The sequence below is a fragment of the Cydia fagiglandana genome, chromosome 8, assembly GCF_963556715.1.
Source record: "Cydia fagiglandana chromosome 8, ilCydFagi1.1, whole genome shotgun sequence".
Lineage (NCBI taxonomy): Eukaryota > Metazoa > Arthropoda > Insecta > Lepidoptera > Tortricidae > Cydia > Cydia fagiglandana.
The window spans coordinates 2,984,536-3,012,180 of NC_085939.1; the positions used below are offsets into that span (position 1 = coordinate 2,984,536).

General features: G+C 37.6%; 3 protein-coding genes across 5 annotated transcripts in view; 1 reads left to right on the top strand and 2 right to left on the bottom strand.

The window, feature by feature from the left end:
* LOC134666452 (uncharacterized) lies at positions 1-1,730 on the top strand. The gene is made up of 3 exons (XM_063523612.1): positions 1-323; positions 468-696; positions 1,366-1,730. The coding sequence occupies exons 1-3, from the start codon at positions 25-27 to the stop codon at positions 1,537-1,539; spliced, it is 702 nt and encodes a 233-aa protein (XP_063379682.1). The 5' UTR covers positions 1-24; the 3' UTR covers positions 1,540-1,730.
* Positions 1-27,301, bottom strand: part of LOC134666486 (large ribosomal subunit protein eL39) — a 70,737-nt gene extending 43,436 nt beyond the window's left edge. The window contains exon 1 of the mRNA XM_063523667.1: positions 27,298-27,301. The gene's annotated coding sequence lies outside the window, so the exon portion shown is untranslated. The remainder of the gene's footprint in view (positions 1-27,297) is intronic.
* On the bottom strand, positions 1,718-26,326 carry LOC134666453 (insulin-like growth factor I). Of its 3 annotated transcripts, none has more exons than XM_063523614.1 (5): positions 26,089-26,326; positions 9,936-10,105; positions 7,451-7,559; positions 6,416-6,620; positions 1,718-3,607 (listed from the first exon to the last, which is right to left on the bottom strand). In XM_063523614.1, the coding sequence occupies exons 2-5, from the start codon at positions 10,093-10,095 to the stop codon at positions 3,470-3,472; spliced, it is 612 nt and encodes a 203-aa protein (XP_063379684.1). In that variant the 5' UTR covers positions 10,096-10,105; positions 26,089-26,326; the 3' UTR covers positions 1,718-3,469. The 3 variants fall into 3 exon arrangements, with proteins under 3 accessions (XP_063379684.1, XP_063379683.1, XP_063379685.1); XM_063523613.1 differs by having other exon boundaries at positions 7,451-7,562; XM_063523615.1 differs by having other exon boundaries at positions 6,515-6,620; positions 7,451-7,562; positions 26,089-26,290.
* Positions 27,302-27,645: the final 344 nt, after the last annotated feature.

Below are 27,645 nucleotides of genomic sequence, written 5' to 3' on the forward strand. Positions count from 1 at the left end.
ACACTATGTTTATCAGTGCTGTGCATGTATATATATAAAGAATACATATCTCGAGTTAATATCAAGCGCACAATAATGAATACATTAATAAGATTAATTAGTTTTAGGCCCGTTTTAGAATGTCGGACCTTAGCCAGGCTTGCAGCAGACGGCAAAGAAATACCCAAACGGAAGAACATTGAAAACAGGATAACGCTGATTAGCCCCGATAACTCTGTCACCATTACGGATCTGAAGAATGCCCAGAACCTTTCACAGAAGCGAGAGTTGAAACTGGTTAAAATACAAGACGTGGATGCCAAAACTAGGCGGCCTGTGTACAAGTAAGTAGTTTCAAGGGTCATTCAACTTTCCTTTTCAAGCATTGAGTCGCATATATTCTGAGAAGGTGTTTTCTGAGCTATACTGTTGTTTATGACTTAATATTTAACAATATTTCTACAAAATATCACCATGTTGTATTGCAGATTGATGACTAATGCTGAATACCACAGTGAAGAACTAGAAAACAGGAAACAAAAACAGGCATCTCGTCAAAACAATGCTATGAAAGGTGAGAAGTTGCTCACCCTTTCTACAAAAATTGGTGAACATGACCTTATGACAGGTGTGAAAAAGATGCTGAAGCTTTTAGAGAAACAGCACCAGGTCCGGGTAGTCATCGCTGGCGACGGAGGCCACGAAACTGAGATTACAGTATGTATTTTATTTTCATCCTGTTACATATGTGTGCTGGCTTGCTAGCTAGAACCGAGCTGGGGGTACCGGCAGATCTCCTTATCTACCCACATTTCAATATATAACATGCCTTTCCAGAGGGATAGATGACACTTTACTGCATTTTGATTTCAATATTTAAAGCCAGTTTTGCACTACACTGTTTATGTATTTATGCACTCAAACTAAGCTTATTAAATTAAATCTGGATTGTGCTTATGAGTGTCTAATGGTTAATGGTTTATTTATGAATATTCTGAATGGAATGGAATTATGTAAATCACGGACTTAATCTCCTACATGTGTAGACACAATAGGACTGTACTTAGGTTACACATATTGAGATGTAAAATGCATATACATGAACATTCATATTATTATATGTAAGTAATACATGAAAATAAACACACAATCCATTTCAGCCTCACATCTTTAGCTTTAATATGTCTCTTTGTGTTTTGTATACTTCTTGTTTCATATTTTATTTTATTTTATGAATGATGTGTTGCCTGAATAATATTTTTCTTTCTTTCTTTCAATCACTCATTCATTAAATTTTAATTGAATGTGTTGTGTTTTATAATGCTTTGTTAGTTTTCTTTTATCATGTATATATTTGTCTAATTGGTTTTTAATACTCATTTTCAGGAAAAAATATACTCTGTCATTGAAAAAGGTGTACAATCTGTTGGGAAAGTGGTTCAAAAAAGAAACAAAGGCAACAGTCTGCGGTTCCAGATATTACCTGCAAAAGAGGCCAGTGGTCAAGCGAATGACAGTGTAGGCCCTGGCTCCGATGACAAGGATAAGGGGCCGCTATGACTAGGCATCGGGCTGGTGGCCATATTCACCCTCAAGTATGTTATATTACAAAAATATTACTTTTCTAAACCAGATACCAACAGTGAAGAAACTAAAAAAATATGTGATACTAAGACTACAAATACAATATTTGATCGCATTTAATTTCCAGTTTTGTAAATAGAAATGAAACAAAAAAATTGTTCAAACCATGTATTATGTTAATAAACCTTTGTATTGCTTAGATTAGATGCTTAGTGAAATATTAAATAAGATAATGTATGTGAGGATGATTTTACTATTACAGCATCCACTTCAGTCAAATTGGTTCCTATTTTATATTTAATTACTTAAAATTACATACAATGCATTTGCTATCATGTCAAGGAAAATACTTTACGCTACACAATTATGGTGATTCTACAAAATATTTATAAATTAAAATTATCTCGGTTGGAATTATCACAGATGCTTTAGAGATCTTTGAACCTTATATTATAGAAGTTATTTGTTATATTAGAACTATTATGATAAAGGATGACAATGCACAGTGAAGGATAGTTCAACAGGTACCATCCCTCTTAATTATTATTCTACTGCTAGTTCATACATGATTATAAATTACAATTATTGCATGTGAATTATAATATAACTGTGAGGAGGTATAAAGTTCCTACTTTTCCGAATTTTTCGAGAACTCAAAGTAACTTAATTCTTAGATGTATAATAATGACAATTGAACACATCACACATGTCAATCTAGGCACCTACACTACATTTTATCCATAATATCAGCATTTTCTAAATATTTAAAACTGTTCATGGATAGGATAAAATAGTTATTTACGATACAAATGCGGAAAAGAGGACATTCTTTATCGCACGTGTATCGTACAATGTTTTACAGTAGGTACATATGACCCTTTAAAAAATACACAACACTTTAAACTTTAGACATACGCATGGAAATTGCTATTTTACGCACTAGTGCGGGAAAGTAGGGCCATATGTACTGTCAACTCATTTTTATACTCCAGGCGGTAGGTAGTCATTTAGAATGAATTATCATTTATTTTATTTACGATGGCTATAGTGCCTATTATAAAATTGCATTTGATTTTAAAATTACTGATATTGATGATAGATTTTATATAATATACAAATAATAACTAAGATACCTATACTTATCTACTAGCGAATCAATTGCATCAAAATTATATTTCTAGGTGGCTGTTCTATCTTTATTCATTACAATTTTATTTTCTAAAATTTTACAAGCTAATTTTATTGGTACCTACTGTATTATCACGCACCCTTCAAAAATGTAATTACTGTTGAAATAATTATTTAAATATTAGCTAAATATAGGAATATTCGGTTCACTGTCAAAGTGCAAAGATGCAACTAAAATGATCGAGTTGAACACTAACCGAAAGACCGGTGGCCACGCTCACCGTAATGTCGGTGTTGGTGCCATAACATAATACAGTTAAAGTGAACCGAATAGGCACTCAAGAACAAATCAACACTGACATTTGTCAGGCTTTGATACCTAATTATAATACGTCATACCCTACCATTATAATATGTGTTGACTTCCGTTAGGAAAATATTACATATCTAAATTATTATCCCATAATTATATATTTGTATGACACCGCCGGCATATTTACAACTTTGCTTGACGGCAACACGTTTTTTTTTAAACAGGCACTTCAGGCGGCCCATTTTAACTCATTCACTGCTAAGCTACGGTCGTAGCGCTACCGTGTAGTGCGCTACACCGTTTCCCTGTAGGTGAAAAAACTTCACGACACGACACGTCAATGTGTCGTGGCTAGCGCTGAATCTCAATTCAGCGTCTCAACGCATGTTTCTTGTCGCGTTCAGTCTCGTCGCTAGCTTCCAATTGGCTCTGACAAGTTAAAACTCTAGTTTCTAAAATATTTTTTTAAGAATAGACGGCGATGTAGTTGTAGCGGTTGCGCTCCATGGGTGGCAGGTCGGTGTTGAGGGTCCGGCCCCACGTCAGCACTGGGGACACGGTTCCCACGACGGGCTCTGGTCTGTTATTGATTTGGTCTCGTATCTAAAACAATACGGATGAAACGTCAGTCTTTGGTTTCGGCATAAAAGGCGCCGGTAGGAAGGTGCTAATTAAACAACATTAGGATAATAGTGACCGCAGCAGCGTTACTGTTGCGATGTCACGGTAAATTTTCTTGATTAGATCGTTCATTTCAATCAGTCTTTCATTTTTTCCGTGAAATTTACAGCCAAGGCGCCAGCGTCAACTATACAAACGCTGCTGCAGTTGCTATCCGAATATCATCTTGATTTTTTTTAAATAATAGCTAATAGACTCGATTAATGTAGGTACTGCTCTGCTCTCTAGTGTGAGATAGACTCTGAGGGCCTACCGCGAACTACGTTCGACGTGTTGCCATCCTGTCACACTTACTGTACGAATTTACAAGTGCGACAGAGAGGCAAGAGAGAGGCAGAGTGCGACAGGGGGGTGGGGGGGGAGGGGTATAAGGAAACCTCACGTGTATTTTTCTACAGTGAAAGAAACTAACCAAAAAAAATGAATAGATACCTTTTCTCGGTTTCGTAAAACATACATAAATCTTCACTCTGCACTTCAAAATAGCGAGTCTAATTTAACGAAAATAGAAAAATAAACAAGATTTTCTATAAGTATACAATACTATTTATCTTAAAATTAGGTCGAATGAAAAAATATCAAAAAAATACACATGATGTTGTGTTGGGGGAGGGGGATGACCAAAAATCTCACCAAGTATCACCAAGGGGGAGGGGGGGTCAAAAAGTAGCCGAAAACACCTCGCGTGATTTGTGCACAACCCCATGATGTTGACACGAAAGTGGACGACCGCTCCGAAACCGCCTTAACATACGAGGTCTATGTCTGTATGGAAAGGCGTTTTCGTGGAAAGTTCCAAGTGGGACTGCGTTGAAATGTAGTAGCGGTCTTCCTCTTTCCTCTGAGGTGCATTTATTATTAATCCAATATAAGAAACTTTAATTCAATTAAAGAGAATACTTTATTAGGAATGTAGGTAAAGTTAGACCAAGAAAAGTCTGCATCGATTTTGATAGCCCACGCATTTCATAGATGTTTGATGTTTAAAATAACATCAAAATCGCTGTAGACTTTTCTTAGTCTAACTCTACCTATCGTAAAACCACACGCACCTATAGTCTAAGAGCTCCAATTAAGTCAGAAGGCCTACCGCGAACCACGTTCGACGTGTTGCCTCTCTGTCGCACTTGTAAATTCGTACATAAGTGTGACGGGGAGGCAACACTTCGAACGTGGTTCGCGGTAGGCCCTCTGATCCAAAACTAACTCGGAAATCTTTGTTCAAGGCAAAATATTTTCATAAATGAAAGAAAACAAATAGGCAACACAAAAGAGAAGATTGTATTGATACTTCCTTAATTACGTGTTGAACTGGTAGAGGACCATAATTGTAATTGTACTACTGTATCCTTACCATGCGTTTTTCGCGGCCTTAAACGCCAGCGACTGCGTCAACTAAAAAGCACTGCATCTCGCTTGCACCATCAGTACGATAGAGATATATTGTGAGTTAGTTTACCCAGTCGCTGGCGAATATAGCGGTGTCAAACTCGTGGTCAGGTTACTGATCGACTATCGTATAGACTGGACTGGTTCGGTGTGGTTTAACGTTACTTTACCTCTAAAGTTCCCAATGCATATTGATACGTATCCAAACACAAAGTGCTCATCGATGAGTGATAATACTGATAATGGCAATATGAGAGGCGTAACGTGCCAAGTGAGGCACGAACGAGCTCCGCTGCAGAGGTAACTTCACGTCACGGAGCTCATACGTGTAATGTGACTTGTGACGAGTTTGTTACGTGACGGTTTTAGTCAGCCCAACATGCAAAGCATTAATAATGAATTGTTAGTGTTCATCATCTCATTGTTCTCTACTTAAACAATTTTGACTTTTTACAAACACGCTAACGCACGTTGAATGTGACGTTCCATGCCTAAAGGATCCTTATGTACATGGAGCATAAGGACCCTTTAGGCACGGAATGTCACAAAAGAAGTTAAAATGCTAGTATTTTATAACTCTACTTAATCAATTTTAATTAAATAAAAACGCGTGCGTTAGTAAGTATTTAAATAACGCTAAAATACTTAGTACTTGTGTAACAAATATTAGAAACAAAAAACATTAGAAAATCAAGACTACATAATTAAACTATTATTTATTTATTCATAGGTACTTTGTTGCGTTCGCGTTCCTCTGAAATAACAAGACCGAAGTGATCTCATAAGTGTTCCGTAAGCAAAGTAAAGTTTTGTACGGAACACTAATAAAAAGTAAGAGGGCGCATCAATAAAATAAATCTCTTATCCTTATATTTTGTTCTGGATGAGTGGAACTCTATGCGAGTCGTACGAACGCAACGTTTTGTAAAGAAAGCGTCTTTATAAGTCGCGTCGTGTCTGGGGCCGTAGTCAACATGACAAACGTTTATCGACAAATGCCAATCGAAAAGTTAAAATGTATCGAGATGACATAGACCAGGTATGTGAAGAAAACTCACGTCTTTTAGAAGTAGGTATTATATAGAACAAATAAAATAATTTTCAGAAAATACTTTAATCACCTGCCGCGATAGCAGAGGATGCTGGTTCGATTCCAGCCTGGGGCACTGGAGGCCTTGGGCATTTTTTTTTAGAATATGACATTTATTTCAGTTTATAAGTCCTTTTTTCCATACTTTAAGTTTCGATTGGCGTATTCAATAAACTATTAGGTAGTTATTGTCACTCGTCTAGGCCCCGTGGTAAAATAGAGAACAAGTGAGTGATGAAGGACAGACAGACCATGTTACCCATGAGAGTACGCCGTCGGCCCGTGCGCCGCTTGCGCCGGCACCAACAACGGCCCCTCCTGCGCCCGTACCCGCGACTGCGGCGTCCCACCTCGGGCGGCGTCTCCGGCGCGGCCTGCCGCTCCGCCTCGCGCTTGTGCTCCGTGCCTCGCGTCTCCAGCATGTGGGCCTCCAGCTCGCTCAACGCCGACTCCGAACTGAACACCAATAAGAAGCGTTGCTATAGGGCGTCTACATTGCCGGCTTAGTAGGTGCAATGAATTGAATAGATCGATCAGATGCCACAATGTATTACAGTAAATCGTATTAAATTATCGCTGTTTGTTCGCTCATAGAATAGATAATTAGACATCTTCTGTAAAAAATATAGAATAGAAGAGAATAGAAACTTTATTGCTCTCATTTTGGTGTACAATCTTATTACAACATGATACCCTACAAGTGTAGGTACATATACTTTAAACAGGGGTATAAAAATCTTACAATTAGCAGAGATATATATAACTCCGTATAAGATAAATAAAGTCTAAGAAAAAAACGTGCCTCGGATGTCAAGCAAAAGTCACTGTCGAATAGATGGCGCCATATACCTTTGGTCTATTGTCGTTTAGATGGCGTTGGCGACACCGTTTGATATTTAACAATTTTAACACGTATCAGTGAAAGAACATGGGTCATTGTGGAACAATAAAAATTAATAATCATATATCCGTAAACATATTTTAATTCATTTATACATTTTCAATTTTATTTTAAGTTTTAATCGTGTGTCGATAGATGGCAGTAAATGTACCGTGACTACAAAATTTACTTTGACAGGACCCCTCTATACTATCTATTCTTTTTGCAATTAGTATTGACAACTGTTTCTATACGTTATAATAAGTAAGAAATGTAAGAATATTAAAATGTAATATCCTAGGATATTCCAATATCCTCTTAATTTCATACGTTAGCCATGTCCCGGATGTGGATAGCGCCAGGACTTTTTATACAGTATACTAATTATTAATTGTATGTAACTTACTTAGAACTGATAGCGCAGTATTCGTTGAGCTGTTCCCATGTGCACCCAAAGGTGCAGCACTGGTCCGCGATGCCAGCCTGTCTCTTCCGACGCATGCCTGGCTGCTCTACTACTGGAAAAACAACATGGTTTAATAGTAGTTTATGGGACTTTATCACCTACTTTAAGGCCATAAACTGTCTCTATACCATTTAAGGCCTGAGGAAGGACGTAGGATAGTTTTTATTGATCATCATCATCATCGCAGAAGAAGTTAGATATGTGTACGTAAAGGTATGTATAGTCAGCAGAATTACCTAAGCGGGTTAGGTGCTTAAAACAGTCTAAATACAATTTTGCCGTCAGGGAAACAAGAGCGTGTAAACATCATTTCGGACACGGCTCGCATAGCCATTTCTGCTGCTGACTATACAATGCGTCTACTCAGGGTATTAGGGACAAGCACATTTCAGGAAAAGGTCACTTCTGTGGACAAAAAGTCAAAGTTATTGGCCCGGTGCATATAAATATATCACGTTTTCCTATTTGAGTCTCAGTAGGTACTGAAAAAACCTATCCCGCCTGTCCTTACCCACCCTTGTGCAGTCCTGAATTTAGCTGTTTGTTGCGATGTTAGCAGGTAAGTCGCGAAGGAGTTAAGCAAACAATAAAATGTGTATGACCCATATGTTTGCCTATTTATTCCAGACGTAAACAGTCAAAAGGTCAATAATTCTGCGATAAAAACGTATATAGATAGTATCGCATAATTAGATACAGTACAACCACGATAAGTTTATACTGTATGAGCCGTACAGTAGGTACCTAGGTAATTATTTATAGTGTTATAATTAATAAAGATTTCCTTCAAGTCACCTTACAAGATTTACATAAAAAATATAGTAATAATGAGCCTAGTGGGCATTGTCTCTAGTTCGCAGTAAACAAGTAGGCACGATAGCAAAAATACTTAGCCGGATCTATTATTATCATAACTTGCTGAAATGTTTTTAATTAAGTCACGTTTAATATTTAACCTACGCTTAACAATTTTGTCGGTATTATGTAAATTATGTAGACCAGGTGTACCTATGCTATACTTAATTGTTTGCTGACTGTTTTAGGTTAAGTAGGGGAGACCGAGGTGAGTTGTGACAGGGGAGAGTTGTAACATTGTCGATGTTTTTGGAATCTATTAACAAAAAACTAGGTCGCAATAGCGCGCGTTTGTTAGTTCAAGTTACGAGCTAACAAACGGTCACTGTTGCGAGCTCACTAACAGTTATGTTATTAGATTCCAAAAAATCGACAATGTCACAACTCTCCTCTGTCACAACTCACCTCGGTCTCCCCTACTCGGAATTTATCACATTAAATGACAGTCAAGAGCGTACAGTTCAAAGTTTCTTTGCTGACAATTAATTGAATTGCAATAATTAGCACTATTTTGGTGTGAAATAATGTTGTTGACAGTGTCGTTACATGCCATTAGTGTTGACCTTACTCGGATGAACACCTATCGATAACGATGTTGCCTCGCGGATGTTTGATATTATGATTATTAACGACTCGTGTACAAAATTATTATGACTTATTACTAATTTTATGACGTATTTAATTAATTACTATTTTACTATATACCTATATACAAATTTCTAGAATTACATTAATTATAGTCCTCCTGTGTTGAGGACTTAATTGAGATCGTTATGTAGGTATATTAGGTATGATTATTAATTATTTCGAATGTTCCTTCGTAGCACGCGTCTGTCTCATTTCATTATAATTTCAGTCTTTTGTCGATTGTGTTAAAGTTTGGTTAGTTACAATTTTATCTAAGCTCTAATTGAGCTTAGATAAAACTTTTTTGAAGTGCGCTAGAAAGGGGTTGTTTGTCTGTATATGTGAATATGGGTAAAATAATGCTGGCTCGTTCATAGTTGCATAAATAGCTATTTCGTTGTTAGAAGGACGCGTGGGTATGCCTGCATTTGACTCTATTTACGATGCGATGATTCTCTTCCTGTATTTTATTTATTGCCATGGTAAGGCCGAGCAACAACAACAAATCCTTAAATAAACACTGCGAGAGGCCACAGAAGTCCCGTCCCATTGCCTTAATTTGGTCATATCAGTTTACGTTTTGAGTATTGATAAGACAAATCGCGTTTAATTTTTAGTTTGTGTTTTTTTTCTAATAAAAGCTTCAGTCATGAAAAACGGAATATAAACTGATATTCAATATTTTTCGAGATAATTTTAATACACAGTGATCTTCGAGGCTTTGTATGATGTTTATACAAAAACTCTTTTGAAGTTGTTAAGATTCGCAAAAATATTTTAAGTGATTACTGTCACATTCAGGTAGTAAATATACTTACTGTATAATATGTATTTCATTGATCATAATCATGGGTCAAGTTTAGTTAACCTGTCAGACAAATATATGTATTTCATTGATCATATATAAAATATATTATAAGTCAAGTTTAGCTGACAGACTAACCTGTGGGGTCACCCCAGGAGGGGCTATTGTAGACGTAGCAGACCCTGCTCATGATGTCACTGAGCTTGCGTCCGCACAGTTTGACGCTGGCGGCCGTGGCGGCCTCAGCGGGCTGCAGCGTCCACGCCGTCAGCAAAACCACCGCACAGTTGATAAGCATGCTGCTATTGCTGGAACAATACACACACCTAATTAGTCCTAAAGTTGATTAGTCTTCGGTTCCTAAAGTTGAACTATTGTATCGTGTATATAGTTCTCAGTCGTCCCGTGACCACGAGCGCTGGCAAATAGCTCGAAACGTCCGGATAAATCATAAAATTACTTGCAGATGGATTCGAGGGGTTTCAGCCCTAATTATCAGAAAAAAAAATATTTTTTTATCCCATGAAGGTGGCAAATAGGCGAACGGTCTGCAGACACTGCAGCCTATGGATGATTGCAGCTTGTTGCGGAGTCAAAAGCGGGATGTACCCTTTCTAAGTAGGTATACAAGAATTCACTTTGCTGGCAAATTAAGGGACAAACACAGGGCCTTAAATGCCAACACGTTGAATCCTCGTAAGCCCTAAGACCCTTACCTAGTCACTATCAGGAACAACACTCAGCCATAAGCGTGAATGTTAAATACTGAATATCGAATGTACGTAATCCGAGTAGCGGCCGCTTTTATAGTGAAGGGTGGCGGTAACCCGATCCGGCGACGCCCAGGAATCGGATCCCTTAACACTCGTTTCATTTCCTAAGTGTATCGTTTTGGAAGTGAAAATGCACTTTACCGATAACGCTTGCAATAATGTTCCTTTTTTTGATTGATAAGACGATTGGTATCAGGGCTACTTTGAAACAAATCACATTATTTTATTTTATATTTTAAGTCGTCACACTATTACATATGTATGTAGATTATAAACTACCCGTATCGGCATCGGTGGAGTTTATATCAGTTGCAGTAAACGACGCGAGAGATGATCTGAACAAAGTTCGATTCCCACAACTTGTTTTATTTTGAGTAATTTACGTTCAGGTCGGAGCACGATTGCTTCACGCTGTTTACTGATGCCGCGATGGTTTTAATATTATAAACAATTGATATCATCTTCATTTTGTACTTATATCTATAGTGAACTTCACTCTTCTTTAGTGAGGCGCCGAACACGAGTTTGTATCGCGGAATATTAAGAAGGAGTTACACAGAACACAGAGTAGGTACAGGCAACGATCCATTGATTATAGTAGGTACTAAGTAGGTAAAGTCATTATTGCGTGCTTGGAATTTGACAGCTGCACGAGATGGCGCTCTACGGCTTAGTACATTATGCGGTAACTCTTGTTGTCAAACATTGACGTTTGACAATTCAATGACTATAAAAACAATCGCAACATTACAGAATTCTCTTTGCATTACAGTGTCATCTGTTTCGGCTATCAAGCTATGGGTCAAGGTTTTTTTTTGGACTTTACCTCTCCGTTACAATTAACATCTCTTTGGTATAGGTCAGGTATGTTAGATAGGGTTGGAAAAATCCAGTCACACTCGATTTTTCACACTTGTATAATTGAAGGGATGTTTACAAAAACAACATAACTGCTTAGAGCAGTTGACACTTTTTTAAGAACATTGTTAATCGTTTCAGGTGTCAACCAGTGTAGTCAGTTATGTTGTTTTTGTAAACATCCCTTCAATTGCATTTGGTATCACGACTTTTGTTCTTGTTGCACCCGGAGGGATTAAACAACAACTTTGTCCCCTTATTCTTCTACCTAGTTATTCCGGCGTTCGCCAGGGTCCGCTTTCCTACTTGCTTCCCTCCACTTAGCGCGATCCTGGGCGTCGTTTCGTGATTTTTTGGTCAGTCGTGCCCCTTGTAAAACAAATAAGTAGATATATATACATATGTAGTACCTATTCGCAAAGTACTATTCTTTTCTTACCATCACTATATATATATATACTCTTCATGGACTAAGAGCACAGAATAAATATTAGTACTACCGTCTAAGAGGCGTGTTTTCCAGTTATCGTTGCAATGGAACGCAAGCGCCAACGTTCGGTAGTTCATTAAACCTGTTTACTACTTATATTATGTAATAAACATTAACTCGTGAGTTACAGTGATAGTAGGTACCGACATGAAAAATGTAGAAATTAAATAAAATCTTAAAGGCGAAACATAATGACGACCGGTTTGGCCTAGTGGGTAGTGACCCTGCCTATGAAGCTGATGATGGTCCTGGGTTTGAATCCCTGTAAGGGCATTTATTTGTGTGATGAGCACAGATATTTGATCCTGAGATCCTTTGATCATGGATGTTTTCTATGTATTTAAGAACATACATATTTGTATATTATATATATTCTTGTCTGAGTACCCACATCACAAGCCTTTTGAGCTTACTGTGGGACTTAGGGTCGGTTGCACCAAACTGTTACGAACGTTTTAAAGAGTTCGCTAAATTTTTATGTATGAAAAGTTTCATAGTAAAGGCGCGGGGCGCGCCGGCTGACGATGATCAGTCTGTCAAATGTGGTTGGTGCAACTGGCACTTAGTCAATTTGTGTATTTTTTTAAAGCTGGCCGTGTAGCTGTAGAACAACGAGCTCTCATACCGCGAAAACCGAAATTTCCAAATTGCGGGGATCTTTTTCTTTTACTCCAATGTAGGCGTAATTAGAGTGACAGAGAAAAATGCCGGCAATTTGCGAACTCCGATTTTCGCGGTTATAGCTCAGTTGACTTTGTAACAACAATAGCATTTTTGTGAGATTTTCGTTAACATAATTTAGAAATATTTCTATGTAAGTATTAAACTATATACCTAGTTATTTTTAGAAGAAAATAAATAGTAAGCTTGTATCAAAATGAATAAAAAAAACGTTAATTCCTAGCCTAGTTAATTCGGAAGATAATGTTTGTTAAACGAGGAGTGTAGGTAGGTACAGTCAACTGTAAAAATATGGGTGTAGTCACAGCTTATTCAAAAAAATGTCCCATAGTTCTTAAATCGCTGACATATGAGCTATGGGATATATTTTTGAGATGATTTGTGCACCCATGTTTTTACAGTTGACTGTACTTGTTATCCAGCCCATTGACGAAAAGTTGTACACGGTGCGGTGCATACGTCCAATTGCGAGAGTAGTGTGGTAGTATTAGTATCCACGTGCAGTGCAGTTGCATCTTAGATTGCCACTTAGCGTCCCGGGCCGTAAACAGGAAAATAACACCACTTTACAACGGCAATTTTATATGGAACAGTCCATTTATAGAACTAGCACAACAATACAATTGTTTTATTACTTAGATTCAGAATACTATTTGTGTCAGCTCTGATAACGAGCTTTCATTGTTCTCTGCGTTCGGATGCTTTTAGCAATAAGTAACGAAGTTCTTAAACGGTTTAACAAACGATGATGACTTCACCTTCCTCTGATAAAAATGCAAATCAGCCTCTTCCTTTTTATAAGTGCCATGCCAAGAATAGCGTAGGGTGGGTGCTTGTATGTACTGCTCGGTTTTGCTTACATCACGGCTGTAATATAAGTCGAAGGACGTTCTGTCGTCGCGTTATTTATCTACGACGAAGAACGACTTTAGCTCCTACGTACTATTTACATAATAGCCATGTGCAAGTTACACAATATTCTCAACATTTTCGGAAAATTCGGGGAACTTTCGTGAGAAACTTCTCATGAAAGTTTCCACTTAGAAAGTTCGTGTCTAGAAAAGATTTTTTTTTGTTATTTGAGTAATCGATTCGAGTCAATCGGTCCTCGCTAGAACTCGCTCGCTAGACAGATTAGGAATTAAATATTACTCAATTTTCTTAACTATCTACGACTCTATCATACATTTACATCACTTTTTGGCGCCTATATCAAGTGTCATAGAAATTGAACCAACTGTAAGAAGGTTTGGCAATAAAAGTGCAAAAAAATCCCAGAACATTTCATGGGAACTTTGCGTTTTTTGACAATTCTTTTTGGCATAATTCAATCGATACCAACCGCATATGTATGCGACACCGAGTGTTAGTCCCACTAGTTACCACCAACTCGGTTTGGTATTTTGTTTTCAGTGGTAAAAGGTGGGAATAAAAATCCCAGTAGTTACCACTGGTAACAACTTAGTGGTAACTAGTGGGAATAAATAACCCGACACCGATGATCCCGTGTGAAGGACCTTACAGTAGAAAAACAACATAAAATTGATCCGACCTCTAGAGGTAATGAGCAATGCAGCAGAGTCTTCGATGTATTGCTTATAGGACATTTGCATTGCATCGGTTGTGAATGTTAACTTCTTTCGAGTCTCACTTTTCACTTTCTTTGGATGTTCCAAAAGATGAATATGGATTTCAATATTTGGTGAATAGGTAGGACAAATTGTACTTGATGTTCAGATCCCCCTTTGAGACAATTTTTAGATGATTTCCTATATGTACTTTGATTTATACAATTAGGACCTATATATGCACCTACAGCTCGAAAAGAATCTGGAGAAATCAAATAAAATGTGAACCACATTGGAATACTAGTTGTTATCTACCTATAATATACATCTAAAATTGCTTGTCAAGCTGTACCCCGTGTCATGTCGTTTTTCTTTACGTAAAATAACTTCGTACTTCTTTACTCAGGCAAATACGAAATACCTACCCTCTAAATTACAGTCTTATTTCATGCATGTCTTTATTTACCAATATTATGAAGTTAAAGTAACAAATACCTAAAGACATGAAGATTACGGTCTGCGGCGGTGCTTCGCGAGTGCGCGCGGCGGGTCTCACGCATTCGACGCACTGTTTGGTGGAACAGGAGCCGCACGTAACGAGGTGTTGTGTTGTCTCCGCGGCGGCGCGGCGCGGCGGCGGCGGCGAGCGATCACACGCAGGGCGCGTGCACGCCGAGGCTCCTTCGTCTCGCTCGGTGCACCAGCACTCGATTGAATAATTACGTGAATCCCTGTCTCGAACGCACGCTACCTCACGGGCTCACATTACGGAGCAGATCAACGCTTTAAACCTAAACGGTTCACGTTAACCATTTAAGACGTTTAAGTGAATTCGCTTGAAGTTTCAACAAGGAAAATCATATGATTCGCCCGTCACATTCAAGGCCGAGATTATATAACTGACTGATGCCTGCTAGTTACCTTCGTATTTAATTGTGATAATTATGCCCTTCATTGTTATGCCGTGTAATCTCCGTTAGTAGCAAAAATATTTAAAAACTTGATTCTTACATGCGCCTCCGAGAATGTTGAGCAAGTTGCTAAGTGCCGATAGACGGATAAAATCTCATGCTACCTGTAGGCACGATTACTTAGGCACGTTGTTACTCCAGTCTACAAATAGCTAAAACCGGTATCAGGGCGCTCTGTGACTTAACAGCTTGCTAATAATAACTTAAGATCATTAGACCTTAGAGAGTTCGATTCTCATATTGCATAGTGACAGTAACACAAGTATGTCCATATGATCCGCACGTATTGTTTAGGTTCACTTTGAAATTATTAGGTCGAAGCGCGTATGCACATATTGGCAGAGTGTCCATTTTACGTTAGGGACACGTGGCGGGCCCCTAGTGGGCATAGCAACCGGTGGTTAGCAGTCAACAAACAAGTGTAGGTACATACCTACCTAAATCACAGCTCGGGACAAAAGACAATTGAAGAGTTTGCGGGGTCAAGTGTAACGTCGGCTCGCCCAATTGGCGAGTTGCGGCGGTCAGTGCTCTAGCGGCGAGACACCTCGATTCATCATCTGTTCCTAGGTGTAACCTAACCTAGTGCCCGCCGCCTACGCCGTCGTCTTACCGCGAACCGAAATAGCACACTCACACGCTTTAATCATACTTTATGTCATTGCCAATTAAATATCGATAGAATTACATTGACCCGAGAGTCCCGAGAGTCCCGAGACATAAATTTTAATTAAGTTAGCCCTCATTTCCCAAGTTGAGTTACCTACATGTCCGCTTCCTAAATGACAGTTGATATTGCGAAAGGGATTGGTTATCTCTTGCCTTGGACTTGCATTATCTCATCATTATCTCTCTTTCTTGTTTCTTGCGAAAACATTTTCGTGTTTCGTTCGAACACACATCGACCATTACTCACTCATTGAGAGTAGTTACAGGTCGTATGTCAGAGGTGGTCGGTTCGTGACATCGGATATTGTGATTTTTCGAGACCGTTGCCTTCGACCCCAATTTAGAGTTTGTCCTGTTAAACATCTAGATACGTCAACAACAGTTACTTTGTTGTTGTTCGTTTCGTCACTTCGCGTCTCTTTGTGCTAGGTCGGGTTTTATTTGGGTTGTATGTAGGTAGTGATTGCCCTGACGTCCACGGTTGGGCCCAAAACTATGACAAATGGGGTTAACGCGGACCCATAGGAGAATAGATGGTATATAACCTACACAATTCTTATCATTTTAATTTTATAATCAAGTAGATACATTTACCTAGCATTTTTACCTACTTACTTAGACATCTACTCATGTTTCGGAGTAAAGTTAATTACCGATACATTTGTATAAAACTTAGCACAAAAACTCAGCCTCGCTGTGCAGAGCGGGAACGCGGCCAGCGTCCTGGGAAGAATGCCTCAGGCTAATTTAGGGCTAGATTTATAATTTATTGATTTTGTTATTTAATATTTGTTTTCATAAAGCATAATTCATGTACAGTACACCAAATACAAACTTAGATAGAAAATACCTACTTACGTTCTTAATTACGTATTTATAGGTATGCGTAATATTATAGCAGAAACTGTATTAGTCAAATGTGTATAAATTTGGTTTTGTAGAATGCACACGGCGATAAAGCACTTTTTTTATCTTAAAAGGAAACAAATTATACCTGACTTAAAGCATACCTATGTCCATGTCCCCTTATCCTCGTAGCGAAATTCTCGCTATATTAGGAAATCTATGCCTTTAGTTTAGGGATATTTAAGATAGGGAGCTTTTTCATAAATTAGACTGGTTAGGTCTATTAAATAGGCAGATTTGTGTTATTATGAGTAACTCGACTAGCGACTATAGGACTCGAATGTGTTTACATCCATTGCATTTAAAACCGATGAATTAGAAGTGACTCTTCGCTCCTTAGCTTTTATACTTTGTAAATGTAAATGTAACACTTCCTATTCTGGATCCGACTCAGTGGGTAGGGAAAACTTGCCTAATTCGTACCCCTTAAGAGAAAATGCTAATTTCTTGTAAATGCAACTAATTACAAAAATACAAATGATGTTTAAAGAATCTTTATTTAATAACGGATCAATAAAAGTAACAAGTTAAACTTAAATCTCAACGACTTCTGAGAAAAATTTTTTTTTTTTAATAGTGGAAAAGGTACGATTTTGGCCTAATTGTCCCTAAAACGTACCTGTATATTCCCATATCGTTCCCGTAAAACTCCATATCAAACTATGAAATCTTATAATTAGTATCACTCTTAGAGCCGGTTGCACCAAACCGTCTGTCACCGTTAAAACGTTCGTTAAATTTTATGTTGTCTGATGTTAATCGATCTGTTAAATGTGGTTATGCAACAGGGCCTTATAATCACAGCAATTGACAATCAATTTAATTATCTATAGCAGATCTAACTCTTTCCAGTCATCACAAACAAAATTAAGAGTAGTTTTGTCAACCCCAGCACATATTTCGTGAATCAAGGTTTCACAATATGTACATTGTAGGTATCATGTCTTCTAAAGTACGGAATAAAACAAAGTGTTCAGCACGAATAAGGCAGTTGATAACTAACGATTTTAAATTTGCCGCGTAAAAAAATGGCTGCCAGGCTGGCGTCTGTCGTCCATTACTTGAAACCGTAAAAGAGTATATAATTAAGCATACTACTTCTAATGTACATATCTCGACATGTACGAAATTGAAAACCTTACGTATCAATCAAAAAATTTACTCGAAAAGAGCAATTTTACTTATATTTTGAATATTTTTATACGGAGGGGCAGCGTGGAGTTGTTGTACGGGTGATGTGACATGGCGACCCAGTGGTTTCATTTTGTAGCACTGGCGTCGCCACTGCAGTTTCACAACTCGAGATCTTGATAGGGTACGTTTTAGGCGCAGGTACGATTAAGGAAAGTTTGAATGTTCTGCTGTTAGACTAAGAGTCCCGGAAAGTCCCAGAAAAATGTGTACAATGTTGAAACTTGAAACCTCTTTGCTAGCCTTTTACTCTGGCATACACCGATAGACACCTGCCAGGCGCATGGTTGAATTAACAAAGATAGTATCGCTAATATATTTATAGCATCATTATTATATTTATAGTATGTATTGTATAAATATGTAGTAGTTTATATATATTTTATTTATTTATGTAGTTTATATGTATAGTTTGCTTTTTTTTTATTCACTGAATAAGTATATTTCTCTCTCTGCACCAATTGTAGATGTCTGTTTGGCCCTATGGTTGACTGGTAGAGAATGACATTTGGCATTAAGTCCGCCATTTGTACATTTTTGTATATACTTTGTGCAATAAAGTTTAAATAAATAAATAATTATATAGAGGGGTTTAGTTGCTATCAGTTGCTATAATGAATGATGTTGATGATTTTCCGTTTTGTCTATTTTGTACCTATTTCGCATTTCCATAGAATTTATGACCTTATTTAGAGAACAAAAGTTATTTTCATTTTCTATTAACGATTCTCATCTTGGATATTAGGCTCTCATGGTGCGCAGACAAGTTGCTAATCGTTACCGCTCGGTAGCGAACAAAACGCAACTGTCTCTGTCGCACTAATATGGAAGAGTGATAGTGAGAGATATATGTATAACTACGTTACGCTACGGAGCGTGAACGATTGGCACCTTGTCTACGCACCCAGTGTTTGTTATAATAAATAATATTTAATATTAGGGGACATCTTACTAGCCCCAAAGTAACCAAAGCTTGTACTACGGGTGCTAGGCGACGATATACATAGAAAACACCCATGACTCAGGAACAAATATCTGTGTTCATACACAAATAAATGCCCTTTCCTGTATTCGAACCCGGGACCATCGGCTTCACAGGTAGAGTACCCAAGTACCCACTAGGCCAGACCTGGGCCCCTATTCGACATATACAACTGTCAGATTTCGCGTCCACTTCAATTCAACAGTTGAATGAATAGCATGTTCATCATGTGCGGATAATATCAATTGTTACAACCAATAATTCAACAAATATCCACTTTGTTTTATTACTAGTTTAAGGTTTATAATGGTTTGGTCTGGTTGTCACCTAACTGTGAATTGCTAATGTCAAATTCTGACACAGGATTGTTCAGATTCGACGGAAGTTCAACACGAGACGTCAAACGTCGCTTGTCGAATAAAGGCCGAACCACACCGGCTTGCGTGTGCGTGCGCTAAAATGTTATACGGCCCCGACACTATCATTAGCAATGAATGACATAAAATTTCACGACGCTCCAGCGTTTGGTCCAGTCAGGTCATGACATTCCTAAATCTCCCCACACACTTATCAGTATTTCTATCAGTATTTTCATCATTACCTTTCACGGGGAATTTTAAGTTATTATTTTCCTAACCGTTCTTAGTTATGTTGTAGTGTACGTTTTGAAGAACACAAAACCAAGACATTATTCAATCATCGATTCAAATATTTCTAACCTGTCGTAATTATACTATGTACTGTGGCAACTCTATGCCCGATGAGCCAGAAAAATGCAGAAAAAGAAATAGTTAATTAAAAAGAATATTTATTTGTTTCAACCTTTTCGTGCGTGCGTGCGCCATGACTGTGTGAAAGATTGGTAGTTAAAAAATGTATCAAAATATTTTTTTATTCTTACCACGAACCGGGAATCAAACTATTCTTAAAGTACAATCAGCATCATATAGTAGGTGGCATCCAAAGTACCTATTCAAATAGTTCGGTACGCCATACATTATATGGTGTACCGAACTATTTGAATACTTTGGATGCTACCTACTATACGACGCTGACTGTACCTACTGGATTCTTCTGTTATGTAAGAATGTATACGTATTTGTTTAAGAAAAAAGGTACGGTAAAGGTAGGGATTGCAATCCGGTCCGGCGGATCCGGTAATCCGGCCGAATCCGGCACATTTTTCAAGATACCGGATCCGGCAAAATTCACCGGATCCGGTCTCGGATCCGGTAAAGTGAATCAAAGCGCTAAAATATAAAATAACAGCTTAAAACACTGCTAAAATTTAAAAGTTCTCGCCAATATTCGAATTTTCTCGCTCGCAAACAGCAACACAACAACTTGTTTGTTAGTTGACGCCAGTCTTCTAGCCGACGAAATATGTGTACCTAGTCGTAGCGTTGAGATTTCCGTGCACCGTAAGTACTGGATTGGTTTATATTCAATTTATTGTGTTGTTTCATTGTAATTTAATGTACATGTTATTTCGTTTTATTTTGTACAAACCATTATAGCCCACTTTAAGACATAGGTTTTAATGGGGTATCCGAAATACTAATACTTGTACATAATTATATTAATTATTAAAAAAGTGGTTAGGATTTTGCTGATTAAAACTAGTCGGGGTTTCTGCGGTTGACCTGACGTTTAGTAAAAACAATATCTGTGGAGGTTCGAAGTAAAGAGGTATAAAAAAAGAGTCCGTCATAAAGCAAGTTCGAACGGGATAGTCTTATATGGAACATTCAACCATAAACACTAACTATTCATTCTCAATTAGTCATAAAACTTTTTAAGCTTTACAGGCCTGATTTAGTTAATATGTTTTATCCTTCTTACAAATACATAAGTCAAAATGAAAGATAAAGCCCAAAACGAGAAGATCAAAACTATTCATAGCTAATTCAGGCCAGTAACGCGTTTATAAATAATGCCATAAACCAGAGAGTTTACTTATAGGATAGATGCATACTTACAACATGTTATTATATAAGGCCATATACAGAATATACAAAATAGGGATGTTGACCATATTTTAAAAAATATATTGAACTCCATGCACGAAATAAAACGCAAAAGGGAATATTACGCAAAAGTCGGCGTAGGGTCCACTAGCAAATTCAGAGGGTATACTTCGAAATGCGAAAATCGAAATTTCGTTATCAGTCTCTAACGCTCGAATACGCAAGAGTGTTAAAGAGGCAGAAAACGAAATTACGCGGTAAGCCCTCAGTATGTGCTAGAGGCGCCCCCTACGCAGAGTATTGCGTAATATTATTCTATTTCCCTGAATAGGGAATATTACTCGAAACTCTGCGTAGGGGGCGCCACTACCACAATCCATCACAATCTGGGGGTCTACCGCGAAACACGAAATTTCGTTATCTAACCTCTCTATCACTTTTCATCATCATCATCCTCACTTTTGCATATTCGAACGATAAAGAGGCAGATAACTAAATTTAGATCTTCGCGTTTCCCGGTAAAAATATAATTAAATTGTTGTAAACAACATAAAATAAAAGGTTTTTAATTTTTATTTCATGTATGGAAACTTTTAGAAAGGGACAGAGATTTTCTTTGTGCATCGTATTCTGCATGTTTTCCTTTTTTCTTAAGAGTCAAGTGAAAATAAACTTTTGAGCAATGATAATAGAGTAGGTTTACTTCACTTATTTGATTTAAATGCCAGTAATGACTCTTATTAGTATAAAACCTTCTTCTAAAGTACTTTAAATGACGGAATGAGGGATTAGAGTGATGCGCTCCACTCACTATCAGTATAATGTCATTATTTTGACATTTCTTCAAAAATATTAAAAATGTTTAATAACTTCATTATCGTCCATCATTCTTTCTGTCATTTCTGATTCCATCATTCTAACCAATTCACTGTCAGTATAATGTCATTTCTAGTATCATTATTTTGACATAACTCCAATACTGACGGAAATTATTAAAATAAACTTCATTACTTGCCGTCATTCCTTCATGACACTCCCTACACTATCACTAAAAACGTCATTCCGTCAAAGTAATGTCAGTATCCATGATAGTGTCGGGGCCGTATTAGAGCCGCACACGCACACGTCACGCAAGCGGTGTACCATCTCTCATAAGGATCTGTATACTACAACGCCGCACGCGCACGTGCACGTCACGCACACGCAGCCGGTGTGCACAGGCCTTAAGGCCCCTCGTCAGCGCAGTACCCATTTAGATAGCGCAAGAATCAATTACACTGTCGTAATATAGTTAATAGCGACAAATAAACAAAATAACCAATTACTCTTAATTAAGTTACCGTTAATAAAGAAAATATTAGTGTCTTTAATTAAATGTCAATACTTTATTGTTTGTCTCACTGTAGAACGATTAAGGTAAGTTCCATAAATCAAGTAAACAACTTGTGTATTTATATAGTAATAAAGTAATAAACACCTACTTATAAAAAAACTGTTGACCTGAATTGTAATGTTCATATAAAGCTAAGGTCTGGTATTTGTCGTTGAAATATACATTTAATAGGTACCGACAATACCGATATTATAGGCTTATCTAAGTTACTAAATAAACTAATGTAATAAAGTAAGTCCGTGAATCTCCAAATCATAAAACAATATTATCAACTGTTTATCATATAATATATAGGTCTCAGTAAAAAAAAATTATAAGCCAGTCAAATTAGATTTTTTCCAGGAATTAATTCCCAACAAGCTGGAAATCGTCTTTATTCCAGGAGTTGTAGATTTTTTTTGCTATTTTTCATTTTTTTGCTTGTAGTTAAAAAACGGTACGTCCGATGAAAAATTTGCTCTAATTATGACAAAAATTACACCCGAGGATCCGAAAAGTACCTTAATATGAATTCGTAGTTAAACATTATAAAGATGGCCGCCACTTTGAATTTCTTTTTTCTGGTAAAATCGTGTTAAAATCCGATTTTTTTTACCAGTGTCTGATCCACAACAGCCTTGCTGGTAGTGACATATTTATTTTGACGGTGGGTTCCTTCTACATCGAGTGGTTTTGTCAATCCAATGTAAAATGTTTTTCCCAAGGCTCCCAAAATTTATCCACACCTCCTGGAATGGAGCAAACTCAGATTAAACGCATTTAGGACCAAATGAAGGTATAAAGATGATTTCATGCTTGCTGGGAATTAATTCCTCAAAACGCTTCTTTTGGATCTAGTTCAACTGGCCTATTAGGGACTTATTTTTTGTATTGAAATCTGTTGATATCACAGTAGTATTATGTCAGAGTTTTAATAATATTTTTGTTATGAAAATAACTAGGTCACGCGATTCTCATGTGACAGACGGACATAATAGCACCATAAGGGTTCCTTTTGTACCTTTTTGGTACGGAAACCTAATTACTACCTACTTTAAGGGGCTTTAAGGGGGTTTTCATCGATTTTGACATGTTTTGAGTCGTATCTCCTACATGATACAGATATAATTATAAGACAAACGGCTATCGGTTCTTCAATATTCATGATGATGATGAATATGATCTTTATTTTTTATTCTTGTCTATCGGATTTTGAAACAAATGAATACTGACATCATGTATTTTCAAAGTTAAATAACGCTAATATTTACAAGTAACTAATACTTAGTTATTTTTAGGGTTTCGTGCCCAATGGGTAAAAACGGGACCCATTACTAAGACTCCGCTGTCTGTCTGTCTGTATTTCACCAGGCTGTACCTATCTCATGAACTGTGATAGCTGCATACAGTTGAAATTTTCACAGATGATGTATTTCTATTGCCGCTTTTGTTATTGCATTTGTTATTATAGCGGCAATAAACAAAACAAAATAAATATTAAAGTGAGGCTCCCATACAACACATTTGTTTTTTTTGCGTAATGATACGGAACCCTTCGTGCGCGTGTCCGACTCGCACTTGGCCGGTTTTTATTTTACGTTTTTTTAAACATTGTCTACAAAATCCCGTTTTCCATAACTCTATCTAACATAGGAATCTATATGAAATCTACACATTTGGGTTCGTCTTTGACGTCTCGAAAAACGTGTCAGGGATTTTAATTTTAAAGTAATTAACATAAAAGTTATGGACAGAAAACCAGTTTTTAGGCCTAAAATTATTCAACTTTAATGCCAACTCGAAGATAATTAACTTTTTGGCTTTGAAGTAAATATAGGATAAGTACTACATATATAAGCTATACAAAAAACATTAGAAAACGAATTCAGATCGAAGGTATAGTCTGTATCTTTAGGTATTTAAATAAAAGTAAACATACAATTTGTACATTTCGGGTAGTTAGTTATAACTATTACTACCTACTACCAATAAATGTTAATTTATTGGTTAACCGACCAATTACAAAACCGCTTGGGGATCAGTCACTGTATTATTTAATCTTGTAATGTTTTCATCTACCCTCAACTGGCTTAAGGAGCCATTAGACTCATTAGAGGGTAGATTTTGTTTACTTTTATTTAAATACCTAAAGATACAGAATATAGTTCCACACAACAATTTTGTCTATTCTAATAAATTTTACACATGAACATAAAATGACCCAGTAATGGGAACCATAATACCTAAACAATTCATTTCGACGTAAACAACCTATAGTTTATTTTGATCGTAGGTATAATAAAATGGCACGAGACCTTCATTGTTGAAAAATAGTTATTTGTTTCACTCGGGGGCAAAGTTGTTGTTTAACCGCTCGTGCTAATATTGATACCCGAGCGAGCGAAAGATTCCAAAATTGACCACGAGCGTAGCGAGTGGTTCGAAAAATGGAATCTTGAGCGTTGCGAGGGTTTCAAAGCACGAGGGTTAAACAAAATTTGCCCCCGAGTGAAACACAAAATTTTTCACCACACCAACCCGAAGCAAATATTAAATGTAAAATATCAAACAAAATCAGACCAAATCAAATCCAAATGAATGTTATTAAATATTTATCATCCAAAATCATCATTAAAAGTCAATTCTACCAGCAAACATAAGAAACCAACTCAAAATTTGCATTTGATTACTTTGCCTCACATGTGGATAAAATGCAACTTTGCTATTCGTTTTTGAAGTGCAAAGTACTTAATTCTTTCCGAGCTGGTGTGGTGAAAAGATACTTTTAAAAACGTTGTCCAAAGCATAATGTCCTCTCCTAATAGCACTGCTGCAAGCATGGGCTCGAAACAAAATTGTCAGTACATTGGCAGAGCCGTGTTGTTTTCCCTAGTAGGTAATTAATAGCCCTTTTCACATCACATCAAATAAAAATTCGTTATTTTTTTTCTTTCAGTATTTGTACTATTTGGTATTTCTTGTATTTGGACGTATAAAAATAAAGTACATTAGTAGGGATATAACGATACCGATACCGATACGATATATCGGCCGATATAATCGGCAGACCGATATATCGGCATCGCCGATTTAAATTCAGCCGATATTACAGTTTGAAAAGCGCGCGAAACGTATGACGCTGCTAATAATTTGAATACACTTTGTTTCCATAACAAATAACCCTCCTTTTGCGTTGCCGTAGTCGGGTAAAAACTACCTAAGGTGAACTATAATTACTGAATTGGATTTATTTTTGCATTGATTGCTTGGTGGTTACCTAAATAAATGTTTTCTTTGATTTTGATTTGGCATTTTTCTTTATTAGTTTTACAGTTTTTCACACTTCACAAAATCGAGTGTCTATTAATACATATGTACATATGTTTTATGCATAATAAGTATATAATTCCTTATTAGTTATATCTATTAGCTAACTACTGTGCCATTGGTATCGGTATCGCCGATTATTTACTTCAAATATCGGTATTGGTATCGTATCGGCAAAATCATGTATCGTTACATCCCTATACATTAGTATTAAGCATTAAATATTAGTGATTTTTAAAACTAAAACATTATTTTTGCACTAATGCAAGAACCTCAAAAAATGGTCTGAATAAAAAGAGCGACTCTTTAGTAAAAATAACATATTAGGTATGTTCATGTGAGAAGTAAAATCAAAACTTAAATTAAATGCATCGTGCACTTACGAAGAGTGGGGTAAAACGTTTAGTAAACATACACACATTTAGTAAATAACCCGTATTGGTATATTTCACTTAGAATACCATTTTGCTAGAAAATTCCAAACTGTCAAATGAAAATTCTTACACATCAAATAAGGTCACCTCAAGAGAACTCACCTTATATGCAGAAACGAATGTAAGCTGGTTTGGAAGCGATGCCAAGGCCGTACAAGATGCCGGGCGAAACGCGAACTCCGAGATCGCGGCTATCAGCGTCGCGGCGGGACTGTGCGCGGGCTTCGGCTGCCCGGCCCGCGTGCGCGCGCGCCGCTTAAATAACGCCGATGGGCGGCGCGTGCGACACGCCCCGCGCTCCCGCTGACCCCGCTCCTCCCACCAGCTTCACGCTTCAGGCCCTTGAAGGATAGCCCTCCCGAAGAAACCTGATCCCATCTTCCCAGCGTTGTCAACCCAGTCAAAAAGACACCATCTCATTTTGATTGCGACTACAATTTGTATGAGAACTTCCGACCCTACCGTTCCGGACCTAAAGGAAAGTTGCTTCAGCGACACGGGTACTCCTAGAAACGGGGACGTTCTGTAGATTTTGAAGTTTATACGTGTATTTTAAACGTGCCGCCCACTACAGATTAGCCAACACAAAAAACGATAGTTTGGGCAGGCGTGGCTCACTCCGCGATTTCGTCGCTTTGCAACAGGTAAGTAGCTACAAGTACATCCGTTCCACACCTATTTTGGTGGCTAGGCTAGCCATAAGCCGCGCGTGGCGCTGTCGCCACCTAGCGGCCGATCGTAACAAACGTTTTGTTAGAGAGTGAGTCTTCTGTACCTAGTACTATTATTTATCTGTTTGGGGTAGAGAGGTGTCACTGAACTTTAAAGATTTAGGTAGTTCGCCACTTATGTTTCCACATCTATCCTCGAGTATGCAGCGTTCGTGACTCCACTCCACACTCTGAACGACCGGGGCAAGATCGCGAGGCACAGGAACACTATTAAGGCCCCATAGGTTCGTGTTCTTCTCTCACTCTCACTAAGCGTAAGCGAAATGGATGTGCGTGCTTGGGATATCATGTTTTTGAATTGTAATTCGTTGTAACTTTTATTAACTGAAGATAAAATAACGATGAGTTATCAAAAATAAAATTACGAATTTTTAGAAGCAATTTTCACATTTTTATTCGCTTTCGTGCATAGATTGTTGCAATTTTTTTAAGTGCGCTTTAGACCCATATCATGATCTATCGAGCGAAAGTAAAAAAATCAGGCTATGAATCGATGACGTCACTAGAGAAAATGCTTAAGATTCCGGCAACCGTGTTGTGATCTAAAAAAGTTGTACGATTTTCCATAAACTCCGCTCTCTGAACGAACGGCACCTTAACCCGCGATTCCTCTCACCTCACAGGTGACAGAGGTCCCCAGGAGCACACAGGTCCAAATGCTAACCTGCTTTGACCGAGTCTATTGGCGCAATGATTGAATAATGAATCACGATTAGGTTTTCGAGCACCTCCACACCGTCGTCCACGTCGACGATTTTTAACCCCCCCCCCCTAAAATCATCTAAAAATCATGGTTCGAATGACCCCGTTTCCTCCTACGTCATGCTACCACCATCCGATGTCCAAACCCCCCCCCCCTAATTTGAAATGACGTAATTTATGAATAACCCCTACGTTGTACCTACACGTAGGAGTTGTACACACCGAT